This window comes from Manduca sexta, chromosome 5 (assembly GCF_014839805.1).
Source record: "Manduca sexta isolate Smith_Timp_Sample1 chromosome 5, JHU_Msex_v1.0, whole genome shotgun sequence".
Classification (NCBI taxonomy): domain Eukaryota; kingdom Metazoa; phylum Arthropoda; class Insecta; order Lepidoptera; family Sphingidae; genus Manduca; species Manduca sexta.
In genome coordinates, this window is record NC_051119.1 from 8,117,489 (window position 1) to 8,143,619 (window position 26,131).

The window sequence follows — 26,131 nt, forward strand, 5'->3', positions numbered from 1 at the left end:
GATTTCCAGACCTCATTTAGGCATAGTATTAATACCTAAAAGTAGTGTAGCGTTCCTTTTCGGATAATTTCACCCTTCGCCATTGATAGAGATTCTATGCCCTCTAACTTGAAGGTTTTACTCAAAGTTGTAGACACCGTTATCCTACTAATATTATAAATGCGAAAGTTTGTGAGGATGGATGTATTTATGTTCCTCTTTCACGAAAAAACTTCTGAACGGATTTGGATGAAACTTTATAGTAATATTGGTTATAAATCAGAATAACATATAGGTTACAATTTATAATGATTTTGTGTAATTTGGTCATATTATAACGATACATATCAAGTAAGTCGGAAAAAAAATTATCCCGGAGAACTTCTTCACGCGGGGGAAGCTGCAAGCAAAAGCTAGTTATATATATTTCTACTACTAAACTGCAGTCAATGTATTTTAGGTCATTTTTTATGGCTTAAAATGTGGTCTTAAGATGATGAGTGCAATAACAAGCAAAAGTTTGTGATTCAAATATCTATGTTTGATAAGGATTATATCTAGCAGGGCATACCGTTCTGCGCACTATTTACAACAAAAAAACTTGATTTATTTAGAATCGAAGAGAATTGGTAGTTTCTTAGAAGTAAACGTAAATCCATGTTCTGGATTAACGTATTGAATACTCGTTAGCCCGGAAAATGCCGGAGACGTATGGAAAATACCGAAATACAATGGCATTTTTAGCTGACTTCAAAAAAGAGAGGGTTTTCAATTCGACCTGTATTTTTTTATGTTTAATGAACCGATTTGATACTGAATTTGTCACCGAATACAAAATTAGTAAAGAGTAACATAAATTATTTTTTAATTTTTAGTGGTTTTTGAAGGCGATTTAATTTTTATACGGGGAAAGTTCTTTTGGAGTCGCAAGGAGAAACTCATACTTAATACGTATTACACACACATATCACGCCTTATCCTCGAAGGAGTAGGCAGAGGTTAAATCATGTCACCCCCTTTTCGCCCTATTGTGTTTTCAGTACATTAAGTATTAAGCCCATTCCCATTTTGGGCATAAATTCCAAACTTCCGGGTTGATGCTGTTGAACTAGAAGTTTATTTTGCACCTAAATATATTTCTAGGTACGGTAATAATAAATTTGGCGTGGCAGTGTATTACAAGAGGTATCAGGAGCGGCTTCCCACACTAAATCATATCGCTATGCCAACCGCGAAACTTCTCTCTATACGGGATTTATGGCTCTCAATATTCTATTGAAATGTCTAAATATTTGCCGCGTTACTGATATATTGGTTATGACTAGAATATTGTGATTAATGTCTTAAAATTGTACGTAGAGAATTTCTAAAAACACAGACGTTATGTTCAATATTGTTAATTGATGTTGTATGGTGAGAAATATATTGCGACTTATATTTTCGGCACTGTATGCATACTTGGTTGTTTTGGTAAGTTTAAATATTAAATATCAAAATAACTAAGCAAATCAAATGGAATAAATTTTCCGTATTTCGACATTTTTCATTGATGCTCCGTTCATATTGGTCATAGGGTTGGTCGGTTGGTTGGTTGGTCATAGGTTTGTTTTTTTTTTATTTCTTTGAATGACGAGACAAGCTTGCCGTTCGCCTGATGGTAAACGATACGACCGCCCATAAACAGTAGAAGCACCATCCTACACCTTGAACTTTTCAGATGAGAACTTCTCAGATGTGCAGGTTTCCTCACGATGTTTTCCTTCACCGTTAAAGTTAACGATAAATTCACAAAGAATACACACATGATTTTAGAAAAATCAGAGGTGTGTGCCCTTGGGATTTGAATCTGCGGACATTCGCCTTGGCAGTCCGTTCCACACCCAACTAGGCTATCGCCGCTTCCTACCACCAGTAGGGTGATGTTATATAGCCTATATAGCCTTCCTCGATAAATTTACTTCTCAATGTTTGTATGTTTTTATCAATTCAAACGCGTTCAAACCAATAAACTCTTTAGTTTTATATAATAGTATAGATAATTATCTTCATATATAGTTATTGTTAACAGAATATGTTTTATATGTGTGCCAAAAGTTATTCTAAACCGTTCAGAGGTTCGGCATGTACTTCAAACAAACATCGACTTTTCTAACTGTTGCATTGGTAATATTTTTACAAAACTTTGTGTGAATTAACCACAATGATCATAGCATAATTGCGAGGCTAATAAATATGCTTGTTGCTAGATGTAGGTCTGATAAGAGCTGTGAAGTCTAATTGTTCGTACATTTATGGACATCAATTAAGAACACTCGTACTTTCTCTGTGTTAATATGTCGGTTGTTTACGTTATTGTTATACGGAATTAACAACTGTGAAATTAAGTGTGCAATTATTTATTATTACTTTATATTGAATAACATATCGCTCGCTTACAAATAAAAGGTGCTATGTTAATTTTATTGATATTGGAACAATGAGATTTTAAAATTTTATTTCGGTAAAGATTAGAACAATATAAATTATTGTTCTAATCTTTTGGTTTGGTTGGTTCCTCTTTTTATATCTTTTGGAATTTTTCGTCAATTTTCTTTATGTGATAATATAATTTAATTTGTGCAAAAATATATCATAAAACATTGTAATTAAGCCATTGGTACACTACCCGTAAATACATATTATTTCAAAAGAATTACCAATTCAAAGGATCAAAGTAGTATTGGATTTTAGGGCATCCGGAGTCCAGACACTTCTCGTGGCTGTACTACATAGAAGGAGCTAGCCTATTCATGCTGTGGAGAAATTTACAGTGTAACTTTAATATTTTAAAACTATGAATTTTACTAATTGAAAATTATATCAAATCTAGCTTTAGCTTGCGGCTAGGTCCACGTGAAATAGTTTTCCGGGATGAATATTCCCTCGGGATAGAGAGCCTATGATATAAAGGAGTAATGCAGCTTCCATTAAAAGAAAAATTACCTGTGATTAGCGCCTTCAACCAAACTCTATCCCCTTATTCATAGACGTTTTTTATCTAAGGACGGAGCAAAGCTGTGATAACAATTCTGTTTCTCATGTCTGACGGCATGGCAGCCTTCGCAGTGCGTAGACATAGAGCCGTTGTGATTTGTTAATATTGACATGTAACAATATTAGCCAATCACAAGGGCCCTATGGTTATGGCTAGCCTTGCCGTCAGCGCTGAGAAATAGACTTGTTATCACAGCTTTGCTCCGTCCTTAGATAAAAAACGTCTATGAATAAGGGGGTATAACTATATATATTAGTTTAAACTAGTAAAGAGGCGACCTTATAACACGAAGTAAGTCAGACATTGTAGATAAATTGAATAATTAGCGTGGTAGGCCTGCAGTCGCACCGGTTTGGAGATATGCGATTAGCAGCTCGCGCCGCGAACATCGGCGTCGCCGTTATTTCACGATTGTATCTTGTGTTAAAATAATTTTGCAAACTGTGATGGCACGACATGCATATTGAAATCTATATATATATAAAAATGTATCCCTATTTCCCTTGGTCACGCCATCACGTGTGAACGGCTGGACCGATTTCACAATTTTTTTAGTTGTGTTTGTTATTGTCAGGAGAAGGATCTTATGAAAGAAAAAATTAAGGAAGTTGAGCGGAACGTTAGAAAATTTAAGAAAAGTTAATTTCAGCGATTGACAGGATGCGCGCTGCAAATTCATAATTAAGACGGAATAACGTCTGTCGGGTCAACTAGTATGTTATAATAATAATATAATATCAGCCCTGTATTATATATTGTCCCACTGCTGGGCAAGGCCTCTTCTACTGAGAGAGATTAGCCCTTAGTCCACCACGCGGGCCTAGTGCGGATTGGTATATGAAATTGGGTTTTTTGGTTTGGTATCAGTGCAGAGTCTGGAATTCTATTCATGGCCATAGACCACTATCACAACATAAGACGGACCAAACATGGCCAAAAGTACTTACCCGTTTGGAGTGATCGACTCCAAAATTGGTAACCAGTATATAGGTAATGTTAAATTATTTTTTGGTTTTATAGTGGTTTTCAAAGGCTATAATTTTGGAGTACAAATTTGGCTATGATGTTCTATCTATAACTAACAATTCTGTTTAATGTCTTTGTATACATACCCCAAATAGTATTAATTGGATAGATTTGGGAGAATACAACACAAATAAGTTGACACCTATTTCAAACGTAATAACTGACTTTAAAAACAAAACTTATTCGGTAGTTTGTATGGTAGAGTACCTTATAGTGATTGAACAAGACAGATTATGATTTACAAGGTCAGCTTTCCCCGAGTTCAACTCGTTATTAAGGTCACGGGACGCGATCTCTGATCATTGAACCAATAACTTTGTTATTGTACACTACAATGTAAGGCATGGGATAAAAGGATTGTATAGTGTAAGAAATTATTTAATGCTATCTGATATTGAAATGAAACAATTTTTTTGAATTTTATTACGTTTTTTTTTTATTTCAATTTTGTCTCACCGTTTCGAAGACTTCAGCTAATTATTTTATTATTTAAATTCCGATTTAATAAAAGTCTAGCAGCAGGTCTTTTGGGTTCAGAGCCAAAAGACCAGCTGCCAGACTACAAGACACTGTAAGCTCATTATCATAGATCTAAACGTCAACAGCTAAAAAAAATAACAATTGTAAAATGTTGATATTGTTATTTTGATTTTTTCGTACGATGAACACCCCAGCCCACCCTGTGACCACGAAGGCTGCAAAGTCTTTGAAATGTCGGGAAAAAATTATAATGTCAAAATCGCGATAAAATCCGAAAAATAGTTTCATTTCAATGTCTAACATTCGCGTAAATTTAAAACTCATTATACTATCTGAATTAGCTTTTGATGGGAATATCGATAAATCAAAGGATAATAATTTTGCGTTCAACCTTCTTGTAATAATGCTAACAATGCAATTAAGGCGAGAGCTGTCAGATTAATAAACTCTTTTCTAAATGAGGTTCAAAATACTGATATACACGTTCATCTCATACAATTTTTATATAAGAATCCCATATTCCACTTAGAAAAATTATAATATAAATAAGCGACGATTGTCTTGTTGGGTGTGGAACGGAGTGCCAAGACGAATGTGCGCAGGTTCAAAACCCCACGACGCATACATCTGCCTTTCTAAAATTATGTGTGTATTTTTTGTGAATTATCGCTTACTTTAAGGGTGAAGGAAAACATCGAGAGGAAACCTGAATACCTGAGAAATTCTCTATAAGAATTTTGAGGGTGTGTGAAGTCTACCAATCTGCACTACAGCGTGGTGGACTAAGGCCTAATCCCTCTCAGTAGTAGAGGAGGCCCGTGCAGCAATGAGACAGTATATTATACAAGGCTGATATTATAAATTTTAATTGTACATTTTTCCTAGTACATTGTAACATTATTTTGAGTGTTTTAGCTTAGCTATAACTCCATAATTGTATATATATATATATATATATATATATATATATATATATATATATAAAACAAATAATAAGAAAATAAAAATACATTTTCTTTGACAATTTTATTCCCCTAAAGTTTTATGAAATGCGTTGCAATATCATTACCATAAAATTCTGTAATGAACAAATAAATAATGCTAATATCAACTGCGATATAACACCAGAACGACTTAAGCATTAGCAATAAAATCACTAAAACGGCCAGTTTCATTAAGTGCTTACTTATATTTATCAACATTCATTTAGTCAATTTAAAAGCCACAAATTTTTTATATGATTTTAAAAGCGTAACGGTAGTTAAAGCAATAAACACACCAATAGAATGTGTTGTACTTGTGTCGTATGTTGTAATGTGTTGTGAACACTTCCCGACATAGGTTGATAAATTTTAATTAGCTATTAAACACAAAAAGCATCGCCACGCTTTCGTGTAAGGGAATTCTTTTATTTTTTCACACACGGATGGCGGGTTCGTCCCGCCGCATCATTTATCATGAATTTTTCGAGGTGCGTTGCTTATGACAGGCAGTACTACTATTTCTTTTTTTAAAAGTAATTGTATTAATTTTGATTTTTTTGTTTTTATTTAAAACAATAATATTCTTATGTATTAAGTATTGTTTTCGATAAAAGCAAAAAAAACAGAATTATTACAATTATTTTTATATATTATTATGTTTAACAACTATTGAAACAAAAAAGTAATACGCTCTGTATTTATGATATTAGAACAAGTTATAGTAGACCGGTTAATACAAATTTGTTTCGATTTATTAAAAACTTTATGTGCCCAGTTTTTTTTTGAAGTATCGGGATGCATTACGCAAGCCCAATGAATGTAAGTAAATTTATCAAATCATAATAAATATATTCCGATAGTAATTAAGAGTTAAATTGATTTATACGGTTCTTTATTTAGTAATTAAAAGTGCATTCGACCATTGATTGCAATAATTGCACTATATTTCAATTTGTGCATTTGAGTCCCGGTTAGTTACATCCCTGAGGGTATCTTGAGTATTTCTTTATTAATGAGTGCTACTCAGAGATAATTACGGAGCGAGGCACCGTACGTCCGCGCATATTCAGACTAATTTTATATATTTATCAAGATCCAGTCCACTTGTAAGTAGTATTATTTTTTTTAAACATGGTATAGACTTCTCTTAAAATTAAGGAGTAAACAATTATTCTTTATATCTCAACCTGGATACCGCCGTAATAGTAATAACCTCTTTTCAAATATGAATAATTTTGATTAATCGTAGTGGGATATTTTGTTATTTTGAGTAATACTCTGTTCAAAGTTTAACCTACACTAACAAAAATAAACAAATTGTCCGTCCGAACGAGCCGTGTGTCACCCTAATAGATTGCTTCAATAAAACAAACGCTGTCTAGTTAATCTGTAACGCGGGTGGTTTACGAGTGGACGCGCCTTTTGTCGGCGGAACTAGCGCCCAATGTGTCCGCGGCTCATTACCGAGTCGCCTCAGGCAATGCCCAATACGCACCACCCTTATATAAACAAACCGAACATCTGTTTTAATATTATGCTAATGAGTTTTATGTACATTATTTTGCTGGTGGTAGGATATATTATATCCGCCCGGATAGCGACCACCGTACACAAGGTGTTAAAACACGCCATAATGGCCCACATGTTTCGCGTTCCGGGATCAGCCTGTGTTTATCCGGTTCTAACAGGCCGGCATAATTGTGACGAGTGACAAAGTGTTAAAACCCGCCATAGTAGTCCACGTCAGTGTGTCGCGTTCTGGGATTAGCCTGTGTATATCTGGTCCCAACAGGCCGGCATAATTGTGTCGACTGCCGAGGGGTAATCATCTCTCGTCAGTCGACGTTCTATTGGACTCACTTCACTTACCATCAAGTGCAGTACGGTTAGTTTGCCGTGTCCGTATGAAAAAAAATATTCACGAAATAATTCTAAATGAGATTCATTTCGCCTCATAAGAATATTGACAGCCCCGGATCTATGGGGGGACAAGCCGGGGCCCATGCCCCGGGCGGCGAATTCAGAGGGCGGCAAATTCAAACTTGGTAGAGGGAGGCAAATGCAAACTTTGACTACTGAGACATCCAGAACACTACACACATAAATTATTTTCCGGGGGCGCGAAATGATGATGATGATGACAAAGTTAAAAATATAGGTGGTCGGGGGCGGCATTGTCCAGATTTTGCCCCGCCTCCAAAAAAATTCAAGATCCGGAACTGAATATTGACGAGAAATATTAAACATACAACTCAACTTTATATTTAACTACACATGTTGCATTATCAGGGAACGCTCGCTTGCGACACTTGATTATGATCTAGATTCTAGAACTAGACAGAAAGCGGGCACGATCATTAAAAAGCAATCATCTCCGTTCCATTATTACATACACTGTTCCATTCGAATTAAATACGGGAAAGTCGCTTATGATTCGATCAAATTGTCTATACGCAGTTTAATACATTACAAATCGAAACCCGAGATGACATCACCGTAACCAATAGCTTTAAATTGTCCACTAATGTCCTCCACATTGTTTCTTTTATGGCCGATAATAAAGAAAGGACACAAATGAGCCGAAATACCACGAAACAAAACAAGAGGAATCTAGCGAAATGAATTCATAGAAGCACGTTTAGAATTCGGGGCTAATAGCCAACAAAGAAGTCACTGTTACCAGGTGGTCGTCGACCGGATTCCAACTTGAACGATATCGATACTAATCGATATGAATTATAATCGATTTGTCGGTCTGTTATTTTAGAATTATTGAATACCAATTATGTTGCGTGTATTTGTAAATTGTTCATTTTAGATTTGTTTTGAGTAGTAATCTTGGTGTTTATTTTGTGATAGCGGCTTCGCCTGCTCGAAAAGTATTTCCCTCATTCATTTACAATAGTCCTTAAAACACTATAGCGCTCCATAGCCTCAGTTGTACAATGTCAGCGTCATCTAGTTAAAAAAAACTTGAATAAAAACTCTATACTTTCCCAAGGGAGCAAATTACCAAATTAATAAATAGGAATTAATTTTTAATGTTTAAATATTGGATCAATAAGTAGTGGGTTCTTTAATATTTACTTTAGTTAATAGTGGCATTTTGTAGTAGGTTTAAGATATTATACACATGATAAATAGATAAATAAATACCGTGATAAAAAGTCTATAAGTTAAACCAAAACACGGACTATACGTGTGTCAAATTTCATTGCAATCCGTTCATCTGTTTCTGCGTTTAATTATAACAAACATTGGAACGTCGAAAAAATTTCACAAACTTTCGCATTTATAATTTGTTAGATTTTAAAATTACACGTTTGGAAGTCTTTGCGGATTTCGTTTCGTGGTCAAGTCCTCCCCGTGACCGCGAATGTTAGACATTAAGATAGTTTAATTTTAACCTTCGCGTAAACATAAGAAATCATTATTTGTTAGATTATCTTACGCTGTTCCGAATGCGAATGTTCAGCAGTTGATTTCACGTCGCTAATAATGATACTCATACACTCTCAGCTAGGCTCGCGTGGTATTTAATATCTAAACCTTTACTAAAAGAGGCTCGTGCCCAAAAGTAAGCAGTATATAAGCCATAGTTGGTATTATTAAATGGTAATCCACTCGCCTTGTCAGATATGATACTTACTACGCTAATCTATGCGTTATGATGTGATAATGCTATTTACAAGCATTTATGTCGGTTGAGCTCTCAAGCGGAACATTTTAACGTCAACTTATTATATAATCATAAATTATCTATCAATTTATAACCTGGTCTCTATTTAGTATTAGTATAATACTTAGGGATTTATATGCAACGTAAAAAGCGGCGATAGCCTAGTTGGGTGTGGAATGGACTGCTGAGGCGAATATCCGTAGCTGCAAAACCAAAGGGCACACACCCCTGACTTTTTTAAAGTTATGTGTGTATTCTTTGTGAATTATCGCTTGCTTTAACGGTGAAAGAAAACATCGTGAGAAAACCTGTATGCCTTAGAAGTTCTCTATAGGAATTTTGAGGGTGTGTGAAGTCTACCAATCCGCACTAGGCTAGCGTGGACTAAGGCCTAATCCCTCTCAATAGTAGAAGAGGTCCGTGGCCAATAGTGGGACAGTATATAACACAGGGCTGATGTTATTATTTCTATTAAATCTTGTTTATATCTACGATGAAGTGATGAAGTTTGATTAATGAAATGACGTTGTTAATGTGGCAAAATCATAACTTTTCCCCACGTTAGAAGAAGAAGGTTCGAATGAGAATGAAGGACTATCATTACACGTAGTTCGACTAATGACTGTTACTGTGGCCACATCACAACTTTTCACCATGTCAGAACAAGTTTCGAATAGGAATAAAGGCCTATGAATGAAATTAAAACTCGATCAGTGAATCACGAAATAACAGTAATCAGCGCGGCAGACGTTCCGCTAAAGCGACAAAGCGGTTAATATCCGCCCGGCACAAAGCAAGCACTGACCGTGGCGGCGCATTGTGCGAGCATCCGGCCAGTCTCATTAATGGCACACTCTGTACTACCCTCTATTGCAATGTGAACACCTCTGAGTTATTGAACTTAAACCAATGTTAGATATCTGCCTACCCGATTGTGAAATCAGTATTGAAATCGCTAACGTGTTTTTGGTAAGTGTTTAACGTGTTTATTATCGAATATTGATTTTAAGATTAACTACTGATCTTGTATGGAGTGAGACGGTAATGTAATGTGACCGGAGACAGATCAAGCGCAGCCCGCAGGACCAACGACTTTACAAGCTGTCCGAGGCACAGATTTATCACAATTATTTTTGGCCTGGGATTCGAATCCAGCACCGCAACGCCGTAGTCGTTCCCGTACCGTGTAGGCATTATAACTACGCCATCGAGGCTGCATTACAGTGGCTCGTTCCGCCAAATCGCGCAACGAGATCAGTTTATACATCCAGGAATACAGCCGAAATAATTCTAGCAACCGAAATATTTAAGCTACATTGTACTTAGGCTCAGTATTATTACTATAATGCTACGATAAAAATACAATTGAACGAATTCTTGCCACAGGGCCAATTTCAAATTTGGAACATATCTAAACGCCCTACAAGATACATTATTCAGACATGAGACTGTAAGAACAAAAACCGTCTCCATGTAGACGCATGTCATGTTTGACTGACAGTCTGTTGGACTTGCATTGCAGACATTGAAGGGACAAACGGACAAAAACACGCCATCAATGAACAGCATGACAAGACGTGGACAGACATCGATAAATATGTGATTGTATTTATTTAATGTATTTTTACGTCCATAATCGCTGACTGCCTCGGTGATGTAGTCATACTGCATGTGTGGTACGGCAGCGCTGACGTCTTGGGTTCGAGTCCCGGGTCGGGTAAAGTATTATTTGTGGTTTTTGTTCAGTATCAGCCCGGAGTCTGAAATTTGTGTCCGATATGGCGATAGGCTTGCGGAATACACACGGCGAAAATGAATGCACCTGCTGCGCCTTTGCAAAGTAACTCTTTATTTTCTTAACTCCTTCGATGATAAAAGATGTGAGTGTGTGTGTAAAATGATGCTTGTCATTTGTGTGCTAATTTCTGTACTTAATCATATTTATTGATAATTTCTATTATACACTAAGCTTAACGATAACGAAGATTCTAAGCAAGGTTAGAAACTCTCAATGTTTACCTTCAAAACAATAATCAATAGTCTTGTTAATAAAAGTATCAGTTTACGAGGCAGTAAAGCGAGGCAAGGGCGAGTGACTCGCTAATGCAACTAAACCATTAAAATCGCATAAAGACGTATCCGCTGATGGGTAATGTCGAATTATGATACTGTTACTGATTGACGCTAAGTAAGGCCATGACTTTGCAAAAGGTTTTACTTTACTTGAAAGGATTAATTTTGTTTCGTTTCAAAGTGATATGATTGGTTAGGTGATAAATGGATTTGAATTATGTAGAAAGAATTTGCTAAATTAATCTATACGTCGTAGAAATGAATCAAGCGAGTTGGCAAATACGGAATTATGAATTAAAAATAATCCTGGTGAGATGGGTTGGGTTGTATTTATCAATATACGATTGGTAAACAAGTTACCTTTGTGAATTATCTCGGTGAAGGAAAACGTCGAGAGGAAATCTATACCTGAGAAGTTCTCAATAGGAATATTGAGGGTGTGTGAAGTCTACGAATCGGCACTAGGCCACCGTGATGGACTAAGTTATAATCCCTCTCAGTAGTAGAGGAGGCTCGTGCAGCAGTGGGACAGTATGTAATACAGGGCTGGTATTATTAATTTATATAGTGGTTACTATAGAATGCTTAGATTATAATGATTTATAATTAAATCTGTCGCCTCCGTCTTAACATCTATATATATTGTAATAAAACTGTATGTATATTACAGATATTGAAGTACATATTGCAATAAAACTGTCTGTATATTATATTATTTACATAGAGAAAAAAATATTACGGGTGTCTTTATTGGAGCAACAGAACACAAATTAGTTTTTATCCTTTTTGTCTGTGTCTATATGTTTGTACACGCCTCACGCAAAAACTACTGCATGGACTAAACGCAGTTTTCACCGATGTATTGCTAGAGGTCTAACTCAAAATATAGGCTCCGTTTTATCCCAAGAAAATATAAACCTGGACTTTAATTTTGGTAAAAACTTCATCACGCGGACGGATCCGCGAGCAAAAACTACTTTCCTAAATATATTTCGTGAATAAAAAACTTATCAAGCTCGAAACAGCTGCGTAGCGTTACCTTCAATTTACTGTTTATCATTATTTAAAAGCATTAATAACTTAATAACGCCGGCCTTCCCGCTCGGTGCACGATAAATAAAATAAATTGTATACTTTTCTTTAATCTCCGATGCGCTATCGGTAAGAGTTATAAGTAATGTCTTTATGAAGCGTCAGTACTTGGCTGGGACGTGGGCATTTACAAGAGGAAAGGGAGGTGGGATCGGAACGTTAAAAATAATTTTACAACTACCGCCATCTGATAATTAGCTAACATAATAATTTAGAAAGGTTTCGCTCCTTTTATGTTAGGTTTGACATAGCTGCTGAAATGTGGTTTTATATCTCAGCCGACTTATGGTAGGGGAAATAGGGCTGTCTATGACTGTGCTATAAGAAGAATATAGGTTAAAAAATACTTGTTAGATAGCCTTATTTATAACAATAATAATAAAAAATAATTTCTTATGTTTACGCGAATGTTAGACATTGAAAATAAAACTATTTTACGGATTTTATCGCGGTTTTAATATTTTAGTTTTCTCCCGACGTTTCGAAGACTTTGCAGCCTTCATGGTCACGGGGCACTGATGTGTTGTTCATCCGTAAAGTCAATAAATGTTAATATTTTTGCATCAACAAAATATAACAAGTAGGAACAAAAGTGTACATAAGTAGTTCATTATATTAGCAATGCTAATTTTTTTACACTGACCTAAAAGTTTTCATAAATATTTTTTCTAAAGTGAGGACAGCTTTCAGGGTACAAGATAATGATGTATCACATGATGTAATATTACAAACTCTTGGATATCTTCGGATATGGTTTACTAGTGTAGGTAGAAACAGCCCACACTCCTTTACATCACGACTTAACTGCTAAAATAGAATCATCACTTAGTAACGTTTTTAGGCACTTATCCAATTTTGTTTATTGTTTTGAATGACAAGACGAGCTTACCGTTCACCTGATGGTGAGCGATACAACCGCCCAACAGTAGAAACACCATCTAACACCTTGAATTACGTATCGTTTAGTATTCCACTGCGCTCGTCATCCTGAGACATGAAATGTTAAGTCTCATTATGTCCAGTAGTTACACGCTACAATGTCCTTCAAACTGGAACACAACAGTGACTACACACACTGCTGCTTGGCGGCAGAAATAGACATTGAGGTTATACCTACCCAGGCGGCCTCTCACATATAAGAAACCTTGAATTACAAAGTATCGTTTGGTATTCCACTGCGCTCGCCATCCTGAGACATGAGATGTTAAGTCTCTATGTCTAGTAATTACATTGGCTACCACGTATTTTCAATTGTAAAATTTACTTGGTATTCCAGCTTAGGTATAGAAGCACTTGGTTCGTAATACCGAATTTATACTCAGGGCGTTTTATTGAGTGTGCGTGAAGGTATGACCATAACATCCGGATGCATATCACTCGATATCGATAATAAGAAATTATAATTATTGTTCTCAGCGAAAAAAGCAATAAAGTTAATGAGAAAATTGAGCAGGTCCGTTGCAATCTCATGTCTAATTAACTTATGCTTCGCTTTCTGTCTTTGGTGGAAGTCAAATCAGTTATAAACAGCTTCGTAGTAACAAATGTAAAATAAAGCTGTTTGTATATTATTAGTCATCGGAGTCATCATAGCATTCCAGGGTATCATTTTCTGGTCTACTGAACACCCCACAGTGGCAATAATCATATGAATGGCGAATACTACTTAATGATTCATTTTTCATTTATGACATATACGTGTTGTGTATGCCTATATCTATATACATAAACATGAATCTCTATTCCCCTTGGTCATCCCATCACGCGTGAACGGATGGTACAATTTCGATAATTATTTTTGTTGTTGTGTTACTTATTGTCAATTTTGATGTTTTCTATAAAAGTTAAATTGTAGGAACAAATCTTCGCTACGGCCCCTGTAACTAAATGTAGACATCGATTTATTCTCAAAACTCTATTACTAGTTACCTCGACTGATAAACCGTGAAATGATGCTCCTGCGCATGAGAAACTGTGTAAGTATTGTGTAATCGAGTCGTGACTTCCCAAGGCTGTCACAAACAATCAACAAACGCGATTGACAGCTGCAATCTGCCCTTAAACCATTGCCGGTTACCCACCAAGAACCATACTAAGCAACAGGAAAACATAACGTTAACGTGCGCGTCCCACGTTAGGCGTGTACGGTATCGTGGGCGAATGGGCGGAGTTGTTAATACGAAATCTTAAATGATTGACTGTCATAAACGTGTTGCATTTGGATTGATATTGTGCTTTATCGTAAGATCTTTAGGTTGTTATTTGCTTGTGATATAAGTGTGAGGTTGATGGGGTTTGTAAAAGGATTGGCAGTAATGATCGGTTGGACCACGTAGTCAGCGTCAGTAATCAACTAAACGTGGTCTCACGTATGTTACCTCACGCTGAATAATGTTCGTGTTCTAAATAAAATATGTTAACGTATTTGCTACCACTTTAATGACGGGGGAAAAATGCTCGTTATCCTTAAGGTGGTGATGGAATTCGACTCAAAGTAAAATTGTAAGAATCTTAATACGTCTCATATATTTATGTAGTTTTCTTTAAGTTTTCTCCTATTCTATTTACAAAGAAGATCAAGGGGTTCTAGTTCGTCTACGGGGGCATAACAATCCTTTTACAAGCACGGGCGGTCTAATTGAAGGACAGTTTTGATGGCGGTATAGGTAATTAGAGGATGTTTTGACTCTCTTACCAATACGGTTATCGAAGCTGACCTTCGAATAGAACGCCTGTAATTGCAAAAAGACGGATTCGCCTCTATAGATGGAATAGGGGCCCCTGACCTTTACAAGATTAATTCAACAAAACAAATATTAGTTTTTAAATATCATTGTACTTTAATTTAATCAAGCAAAGGTAGGCAAAATCAGACATTGCTTTAATTATATTCATTACTAGCTATTGCTCGCGGCTTCGCCTGCATGAAGGAGTTTTCCGAGACCATTTTTTTTTCAGATTTACTTGATGTGTATCGTTATATTATCACCAAAATACAAAAAATCATTATAAATTGTAGCTTATGTGTTATTCTGATGTAAAGCCAATATTTCTGTAAAGTTTCATTAAAATTAATTCAATAGTTTTTTCGTGAAACAGAAACAAACATACATACATTCATCCGCACAAACTTTCGCATTTATAATATTAGTAGGATATTTTATAAACAATAATTCCTGCGTAACTGAATTTCTGATAGCATTCCAAATGGGCACCGAATGACGTATGTTATTCGAGTCGATCAAAGAATTTACTTGTAATAATACTTGATTGGCAGTGGGCGCTCATATATTTTTTGAGTGTACTTTTTGTTTGTTTGTCTTATTGAAAATTGGCTCCGACGGTCGAGGGCTTGCGTATTTATTGAGCCTAATTGCAGGGTACCGTCTTATTATATTCCTATACTCTTTTGTACCTAGTGTAGTGACGCGCGATGTATCGATGAAATTGAAATTATCGATAAGAATAGATAAAAAACGTATATGCCAATATTTACATATTGTTTAACAATTTGATGTATGTGTATATAAATGACATTCGATAATTTAAAGAAATATTTTGACCCATTACTTTTATATTTATTATAATTATTACTAATTTATTGTAGAGACGATGATTGGCGATAGGCGATTGCACGATGAAAAAGGGGTGAACTAGTTGCGATTCTGCTTACCCCTAAAGAAAATGGCGTGTTTATATTTAAAAATATGATAATCATCATATGAAAAAAATATTAATAAGTATTTTGGTGGTTTGCTATTTCACAGTAGATTGAGTGACCATTACATAAGCGCATAATTTTTTGTATGGTCATTCTCAATATCTACTCTATATAATCTTAGAACTTTTAATAACACAAACCTCAGGAGAAAAATAAAAACAAAAAACCGCGATAGAATCCGGAAAATTTGTTTAATTTCAATGTCTAACATTCGCGTAAACATAAGAAATCATTATACAAACCTCGGGTAATTTTTTTGTATTATCATTCCCAATGTCGGCTCTATATAATCTTAGAACACCAAATAACACAAACCCCGGTACATCTCTAAAGCCCACCGGTCCCACGACGATATCGTGTATTTAGCATAATTGTTAATCTTGTTAGTGATTTTTGGTGGGTTGGCACGGTAATTTCGAACTAATTCGCTATGGAAATTTGCGGGGACTTAATATGGGGTAAATATTGGTTGGCGCTAATTTGACTACCTGAATGTTTGACAAAAAATACAAATGGAATTTGCATGGATGGAATTTGTTGCGCCGGCGCGGCGTGGGATTAAGTGGAATGATTCTGGATTTTCTAGTGATTGTGGTATGATATTATTTTAGTTAAATCCATGAATCCAGACGTTGAAAGTTTTAATGTTTATATATTAATAAATATTTGTTTTACTTCTGCGTGATGCTCACTTCAAAACCGCATACCTCTAACATTTTGTAATCTCCAAAACTTGTAGTCCGATTTTGATAAGGTATTGCCGTGTGGAGAACTACTGAATCAGTTATCTAGGTAAAGAAATTTTAAAAGCGTGAAATTATTAAGAAAAACTTTGATTTACAATAATATTTGAATAAGGTTACTTGACAGTGGCAAAATAACACATGAAACGGTGGAGCCATTTTAAAAGACGAAGAAGAAGATTAAAGTTTGTGAAGTTGTCAGTTTGGTTACCATCAGATTGAAGATTTCTCTTAACCTTTAGCCGCTAATCATTTATATTAGACTAAATAGCATGTTAACATTATATATAAGTTATATAAGTGATTTTAATAGTTGTTTAGAAATAATAATTATTCTTATTCTTTGTTTTGACGTATCATAAGTGCAACTTTGTTCGCCTACGTGATAAATAAAGTATTTTATTTTTATTTATTTTATTTTATAAATAAAATTTGTTACCATAAACGGCTCATGATGTTTAAATTAACATAAAGCATTTTTGAATTGAGAACACACGCACACACACACACACACACTCACGCCTTTATTTCGATAATGGTAGGCAGAAGCAACTGGTGTTCCCACTGTTCTGTCCTATGATATGAAAGGGCGAGCCTATCGCCATATCAGGCACTAATTCCAGATTCCTGGCAGATACTGAGTAGAAAATCCACTATCACTGCCCAACCCGGGTGTCGAGCCCGAGACCTCAGCAGTCCTACCGTAATGCAACTTCGCCACCAAGACAGTGAATTAAAAAGTCCGCTTCGTACCCACGAGGGCTGCAGTATTCGAGAGAAAATTGTAATACGAGTATAAAAACGGCATCGATATATATGTACTACGTATTAGATTTGGCATTCCGAACATTCACTGTGTTCAACTGAATTGAACTGCAATCCATTCAAACGGACTTTAGTGTATTACTGTGTACGGAGTGGCGCTCATGATATAAGAACTCGAGTCTAAGTGTAAACCTGGATTTGAATAAGAAATATAAGTGAAAAGTAAAAATAGTTGTTCAAGTGAATAAATATGTTATAACAGTGAAGTTTTGGTTGCTATTACATACATACACAACATCACGCATTTATCCCCGAAGGGGTATGCAGAGGCGCAACTAGGGCACCCACTTTTCGCCAAGTATGTTCCGTCCCATGATGTGATAGGGGGCGAGCCTATCGCCATATCGGGCATAAATTCCAGACTCCGGGCTGATACTGAGTAGAAAAACCCAAATATCACTTTGCCCGACCCGGGATTCGAACCCAGGACCTCAGAGCGCTATTGTACCGGACATGCAATACAACTACGCCACCGAGGCAGTCAGTCAGTTGCTATTACATTTTGAACAAATAGTATATATGGACGTTCCTGTCTATATTCTATGTGAAAAAATCGCGATAAAATCCGCAAAAAAGTTTTATTTTAATGTCTAACATTCGCTTAAATAAATCATTAACAAAAAAAACTCACCTGACGTACAGTACCGTCAGCAGCAGCAGCGCGAGCCGCGTGCTGGTTGGGTAGTGGTGGTGGGGCGCGCTTGCTCGACCAGGGTGCCGCGCGCCTCGTGCGCATACCGACATCGTTCACATCCTCTCACGGGTGAACCATCGCTACCACACGCATGCGCATCATCACTGTCAACACTACACTGTTCAGATCAGACCATTGTTACACATTTTCACTGCACTGATCACTTGGTTGTGGTTATGCGGCATCCTGTAAACAAATGTTTTGGTTAAGAACTAGGATTTATAATAACGTAAAAAGTGCGTTTATATGGATTAGTCCAAACTTTTGAGTAAGGGCTATTGCTTTATTTATTTATTTATTATAAATATGGGAAATTAACAGAATAAATTATGACTTAAAATAAATTAATAAAAATTAAGTTTCTTAATCTAACACAGTTTCCTCTAATAGGTAAATACATATGTAGAACAGAGTAGAATGATTTTAATTAACAATATGACAAATAAAATATATCAAAAATAAGAAACAAATAAACTCAATCAAATGTGGTAAAAAAATCAAAAGAAGTATCTTAATTATCTAAAATAGCAATTAATGTCTTCCCGCGTAAGTTTTTATAAAATATATCGATACCGGAGAATAAAACAAATTTATTATATTTAATAGTTGCTCTACTAATAAAACCATAAGAACCATAATTAGTTTTAGACTCTGTAACTTCGTACGTCTTTTAGAAAAAGTATTGGTTTCCTCATAGTTGAATGTTAGTTCTATCTTAAACTAATATTCTTAACAAACAAATCAGCAATCTGCAGACATTTTTTACGAAACGCATTATGCAGTTGCAAGTTACGTCATGTTTAAAGTTTAGGTGCGTCGTCCCGAAAACCTAGTCATGATTGACTTCAAACATATGTGACAATTTCTATAAGCGACTATTCGCCACAATAAATCAAATAATTGTATTAAGTGGGATAAAATTAATAAGTGGGACAAAATATTTGTGTAGTTAGCGGTTTCAATAATTTGATTGCGAGAAGATTTTTTTATCACAAATAGTGCATATTGTGCCTGCCTTAAGATGGTGTTACTCTTCAATTTTATAATATTTTTTTCTTTTATTTAGTATAAGCAACATTATAACAACTACTGGCTGTCCTAAATAAATAAATAAGACAAAGAAGTAATGTGAAGGAAGACATTGGGCAGAATTTGTTTATTACATTTAGTGAAAATAATTTGACGTCTCGACAGTCCGTTCTACAACTCGGCTATCGCCTTTCCACCGGTTGAAATCTCAAGGGCACAAACTTCTGGCTTTTCTAAAATTATGTGTGTATCTTTTGTGAATTATCGCTAGCTTTAACTAGAAAAACATCGTGAGGAAACCTGTATACCCGAAAAGTTCTCTATAGGAATTTTGAGGGTGTCTGAAGTCTACCAATTCGCACTGGACCAGCGTAGTGGAATGAAGACGTAAGGCCTAATGCCTCAGTAAAGAAGAGGCCTGTGCCCAGCATAGGGACAGTATATAATACAAGGCTAATATTATTATAAATAAGACACAGATAACTTGTACCACGCGTAAGCTATAACAGTTTCCTCTTTCAAGATGTTCGTTCAAATGCTCGCCCCAACGTATGCTCAACACAAATCAGTCACCGCATGACATAACCATGTTTTGTGTACATTAGTTGCGAGTCGTGAGTGAATTGTCACACTAACCGCACTATACGAGGCAGTACGTCTGCAGGCGCCTGTTTAATTGTTACATTAGCATACTAACTCTTGTCAATAACCATTCAAATGTATATATTGCTAATTTTCATGAGGGTTATTTAATACTTGCTGTGTCCGGTGATAAGGTCGCCCCCTATCACATCATGGAACGGAACACACTTGGCGAAAAGTGAGTGTTTTTGTTGCGTCTCTGCATACCCCTTCAGGGATAAATGCGGGATGTTGTGTGCTGTGTCCGGTAAAGCAGAATTTACTATCAGTTATAGGAAGGGAGAGTAAAGATATTTTGAACGTCCTAGATCAAGATAGATTTTTTGTTTTTGCAGACAAGCTTATAATAGTTTTTGTGAGAACGTTGTATTCAACATTAGGCGTCATATTCATTGAGTGAGGTTAAAATGTTTTTCAGGATAGGTACAGCGCGCTGGTCGCTCTCCAATATTTACCCGGCCTATGTTATTGTTAGTATATGTGTATCGTGGCTCTCCTTCTTCCCTCAGCCTTCCGTCCCTACTTTCCTCTCAACTTTCCTAGTAGTACCCCAATATTCCCACTTACTACTAGGGAGGGAGGCGACCAACATATCAAAAGGCATATCTCACCTCCCCCACCAAAATCCCTATTAATGAACCAGTAAAACTCCTTTTATACTCAAACGGGAAATAAAAAAAATACACATATAATGGAATCATAAAAAATACTTGGGCGGACTTCGTCGCACAAATACTATTCTTGACAGACATTCAATGTTAATGCAGCTAAAACTTACGGCTCCGATTTAATAAATCCAATTCGAGATTTAGTTTTTCACAAATTTGTCAATGCTAGCAACCGAACTAATAACTGTGTTGATTCATTGCAGATATAAATTGAAAAACTAGCTAAACCTTTTTAGTGACAAAAATAACTTACGTAGTTTGGGTTGCATATTCTAGTTTTTCCTCTTACTCATGTTGTTCTAATGAAGACTGAGTGCAGTTTTTTTAAGCATGCAGAAAGTATGTGCTACTTCACTTGATTTGACGCGAAACAGCGCGGTAGTCTAACCGCAATACAACTACGCTACCAAAGCGGTAAATGTACAATAAATACATGTATATTGTAGTACATAATTTAAAGTATATTGTAGACAGTGAAAGTAACACCAGTAAGCTTCATTACACTCTTACCTCAGCAGTAAATAAATACAATATGTTACAGCTACAGGTTGAAATACTGTATTTTATAAAAAGTCCGTTGTAGCTAAATTGTTTTACAGAAATATTGCTTTTAGAAACTTATTTAAAATCTGTAGGAACCTAAATTAATTCTAAATACGAATAAGAAGCAATTACAAATTCTCTTTTTCGATATCATTGACAATCATTTAAGTATTTATTTTATATTTAACCTTCAGATGGTTGACACAAAAAAATAAATTATGTTTTTCAAAAAAATAAAAATTATAAAGAATAAGTCTGAATGATTGATGTCTCCATGGAGTTTCTATGAAGTTAATTTACTCCGGAACTGTCAACTTCAGCGGTAACGTATGACGAATATCTTAGTATGTTTAGCTGAGCTCATGTCGCAACTAGCAACGGTAAAGGTACAGTTCCGAACATGACTTAAACGACTAATTATTTCAGCAAGAAAAAAAAAGTAACATTGAGGATGCAGCAAGCACGTGCATAGTGCAACCTAAATTTTAAAGGCTCGATTCCCAAATAACAGTAAGCGCGAGAAATGGTAGTATAAGAAAATATTGCAAGTTAAAGGATGATATTATATGGTGACGAAGAAGGAAAAAAGTGCTTGTGCTTCTTGGTGACATGGTTTATGCACGATGAGAGGATCGGTTTTTATCGAGCGAATGTAGATGGTACGGCTGGAAAGGACCGCCCGAAGAAAAAAGATATTGATTAAATAAATGAAAAAATTATCAATGTCGGTTCCTCAGATTAGCTTGTTCAAACAAACAAACTCTTCAGCTTTATATATTAGTATAGATTCCATCTAATAAACTAAGTATCCTTCGAACACATCAAATTGAAATCTTTTTTGCATGCGTTGCGCGTAATGGATCAATGGAAGCGTACATTTAGAGCCGAAAACTGCAATGTTTGCGCACTTTATTAGCAAGTTTACGACACAAGCGGACTGACCGACTGCTATTTCCTATGCGTGCTATTTGTGACAATATTTAGCTCAACAATTGATGCTCGGTAAGACAATTGTATTTAGATATTTGCATTCTTGCATTAATATTAGCTTATTTTGGCACATAGTTGAGTTGTTATGTTTTGCCCCGATTTTAACTGACTTAGGTTTGAATTAGGATAACCACGTTAATTGCATCGATATATATATAGTATGTACGAGATTTGGCGTTCCGAACATTTACTGTGTTCAACTAAATTGAACTGCAATCCATTCAAACTGACTTTAGTATGATCAATATGGACAGCTTGTGGTTGTGTACGGAGTAGCGCTCATGACATATGAACTCGAGCCTAAGTGTTAACCTATTTCAATAAAAAATATCAGTCAAATGAGTAAAATTATTTATTTTTCAAGTGAATAAATAGTTTATAACACTGGCGTTTTGGTTGCCATTTTAGTTCAGATTTTGAACAAATAGTTTATATGGACGTTCGTGTGAATAGAATATAAGTCAACGGTTAATTATATGTTTGATAAGATATTTAATTTCACTGTGAGGTCGACGCAACACACTATTTAAAACATTTGGAGAAACAAATCAGTTCAGACCAACCGACTGCGTGAAGTCATCCTCTAGGAATGATACAGTCAGGCAAATCGTCTCAGAAAACCCATACAAAGTGTTACGTGATCTAGAATATGAACTAAGAACTTTAGAGTCCACAGTCCAGTTATATGCCATTTGACTAAGGAGGCGATAAAGGTTATTTTAGCTGGTGATATTGAAAAATAAGGTATGTCAACTAAACTATAATTGTAGTAATAATACCAGATCTTTTATATTGTTCGCTGTCCTTATCAGGCATTATGTCATTTATATTTGGACCGGCCGTTAACTAGGGAATGTGGATTTCCTTCTTGTTTAGACAAGCGGAGGTGACGGCTGTCAGTCCTTTCCCTTACCAAATAGTGTCAATTACCAAGTGTGATACCTTGTAGGCGGGTTCGAAATTCAAACATTATTTCGTTAATAGTTTAAATAATTTAATAATTAATTTCGGTATTTACGGTCTTTAGAATAACACCTACAATTGCAAATCACAAATTATTAATGAACATCAACCCGAGGACGAACGAAACGTAAACGTCAACGATATAGCAACCTTATCACATGAACTGTCAACTAAAGATGTGAACACTTAAGAATCGTAATTTTTATCCAATTACCCTTACTACCATTTTCAACCATACCTCCACAGAATAAAGTGCGAAATTGATAACATTTAAAATACAGTTGGAGTAGGTAAAGTCGCAAATAGTAATAATTTGATGCAAATCAAGACGGTTAAGAGTACAATGCGGTCGTCTGTTATATGTAAAGAGACGTGTGATGGGCTTACACGGAGTACTTCACATTAAACCTTAATAGCATTCCCATGTACAAGTCGGTAATGAGTAATACTATGATAGTTATAAGGGTACCGCGGGAATGAAAACCCAGCCTTTAATTCAAGTCTAGAGAGAGTAAACTGTCTCGGTGGCGTAGTTATAATACGCGGTGCTGAAGTCTTAAGTTCAGTCCCGGTCGGTAATATATAAAAATAAAATAAAAAATAAAAAAGCCTTTTATTTCTAGTAAAGATAAGTACAGTACAGTACAGTAAGATAAGTACCTAGTATCCAGTTTTTAAATTATAACTTAATTACTTATGAATTATTAAGTTACGTTACGTTTAGTATTATTTTTTTTATTTATCATGGGTTTTCCAGAACCCCTCCACGGGTAAAGGTCTCCTCCGGTAATATATATCTACTCGATATCACTCCGAAGTCTGGAATTTGGGCCCGATATGGCGATACTCCTATTTTTAGTTTATCAAATAGCGAGGTGCTTAAGATACTGAATTCAATTGAATTGCTCTTCAGAACAAAACTGAGTTGCATTTATCAATTTGACCCTTAAGCTAGTAGCAATGTCTCAAGAGTTTTTTGCTGGTGTTAGGATATATTTTATATCCCGGATAGCGACCACCATACACAAGGTGTTAAAACCCGCCATAGTGGCCCATGTAAGTGTATCGCGTTCTGGGATTAGCCCGTGCATATCCGGTTCCAACAGGCCGGCATAATTGTGTCGACCGTCGAGGGTTAATCATCTCTCGTCAGTCGACGTTCTATTGGACCCCACTCCACTTACCATCAGGTGTAGTGGGGTCAATTATCAAACAAACAAACAATAAAAAAAAAGTAAAAAAAAATTGCTATGTCCGTATAAAGAAAAACGACGACGAGCACGATTCAATGGCAGAGGTATTTTATTCAATGATTTATGCAGAATTTACTGTTTCCTGCGCGTCGTTGTGGTTAGCATTAGGCGAGCGGCTAACTCGTTTCGTTTATAAGTTATACAAAAAAAATTACTGTCTTTGAAACCTGAGTACATCTGCCTGATGTTCCTCTCATTTTGGACACGTCACAGTAGCGTATATGGATACCGTAACAGTATGTAATAACATACGGAACTGCGCGAACAAAAACGTCAGAACTGGTTCGTCTGGCGATGTGCACTGCGCAAGCGCACGATAACAAAAACATGGAAAACGCCTTTTACACATGTACTCGACTCGCGACAACTTGAGGTTCGAACAGTTCCTACCAAAAGATTTCAGATTTTAAACAAAAGTATAATCAAGGTTTCAGTATTAAAGTTAACTTGTATTCGCGTAACGCTGGAGACTGCAAAGTAATTGCTAACGCTCATGATGTCAATAAGGACTTTGCGTCTTTTTTCGATTTCATGGCAGGATACATTTTTTAACTTTTCGATACATTTTTATTGTAATTCATAGTTACTATAAGTTAATTTTTATTGTTACTATTATCAAATTTTGTTTTTGTTTTGTACCCACTCATTCTAATCCCGAAACGAGGCTCTGTTATGTTTGTTATAGTATTTTCTGGTTTTATTTTATTTTGTAATTTTAATTTGTATTTCTATCTAGATGTTATTTGTGTGAGGATGCTGTGCATACCTTTAACAGCCATATGTATCAGAATTTGTATTATTATTTGTGTTTTTATATGCATGTGACACTGGTGTGTTATTGAAAAAATAAATATAAAACAGTCTGGACTAAAGTAACTGGATGCATAAAGCAGCGCATCGGGCTCTGTGGCGTACCTTGGAAGAGACCTATGGCCATCAGTGGACTGCAGCGGGTTAATAATGATATAAAACAAAGTAAACTTTTCCGACTTAGAAATCTAAGTACCTACAAGTAGACGACGTGGGCTCAGCTGGTGTTTATATAGGCCCTTCTCATAATATAAAGAGAGACGTGCATATGAAACCAGACAATAGTTCCTATAAGCAGTATCACAATAGAACAGTAAAATGTAAATTAAGAGTGGACACGTGAGCCATGGATTGATTCGCGCCAGATTTACGATGCGTGTTTGTGCTCTAACAAGCAAGCGTAAATTATCCAAATTGCACTGGCTATTTGTTAGGGTATGCATGAAGTGGAAGCGATATGCTATTGTATAAGATTTATATGCGACATGAGGTAGATTGATATATGCGTAACTATAAATTATATTAGAGTTATACTAATAAGTTAAAAGTAATAATAGTTTTCATATATATTATGAATTTTACTTTATAGTTCCGAATAACGAAAATTATAGTTATGTTTTTTAATTTCAACTATTTTAAGTATCGTAGATAATATTAATATGAATAGTACTCATGTATAACTCGAAGTATATTATCGAGCCTATTGGGGTCTTTAATTAAAATTTCCTTTTTTTCCTTTTTCCCTAAGATTCAGTTAATATTACCTCTGTCTAGTAGTCCAAGATACGGGCTTCGTTTGGTTTAGGTATTTCTAGATAGTATAATATTAAGGATGCCATAGTTTTATATTAATTTATTTTAACTAGACTTTACTCTGTAGGTAACTGTGTTTGTAATATATAAA

The 26,131-nt window shown here is 35.5% G+C and overlaps 1 protein-coding gene across 2 annotated transcripts in view; it reads right to left on the reverse strand.

Annotated features, from left to right (window-relative positions):
• Positions 1-26,131, reverse strand: part of LOC115455953 (protein Wnt-7b) — an 86,217-nt gene that overhangs the window by 27,049 nt on the left and 33,037 nt on the right. For both annotated transcript variants that reach the window (XM_030184785.2, XM_030184784.2), the window contains exon 2: positions 18,267-18,515. In XM_030184785.2, the coding sequence (XP_030040645.1) occupies positions 18,267-18,379 (113 nt within the window). In that variant the 5' untranslated portion in view covers positions 18,380-18,515. The remainder of the gene's footprint in view (positions 1-18,266; positions 18,516-26,131) is intronic.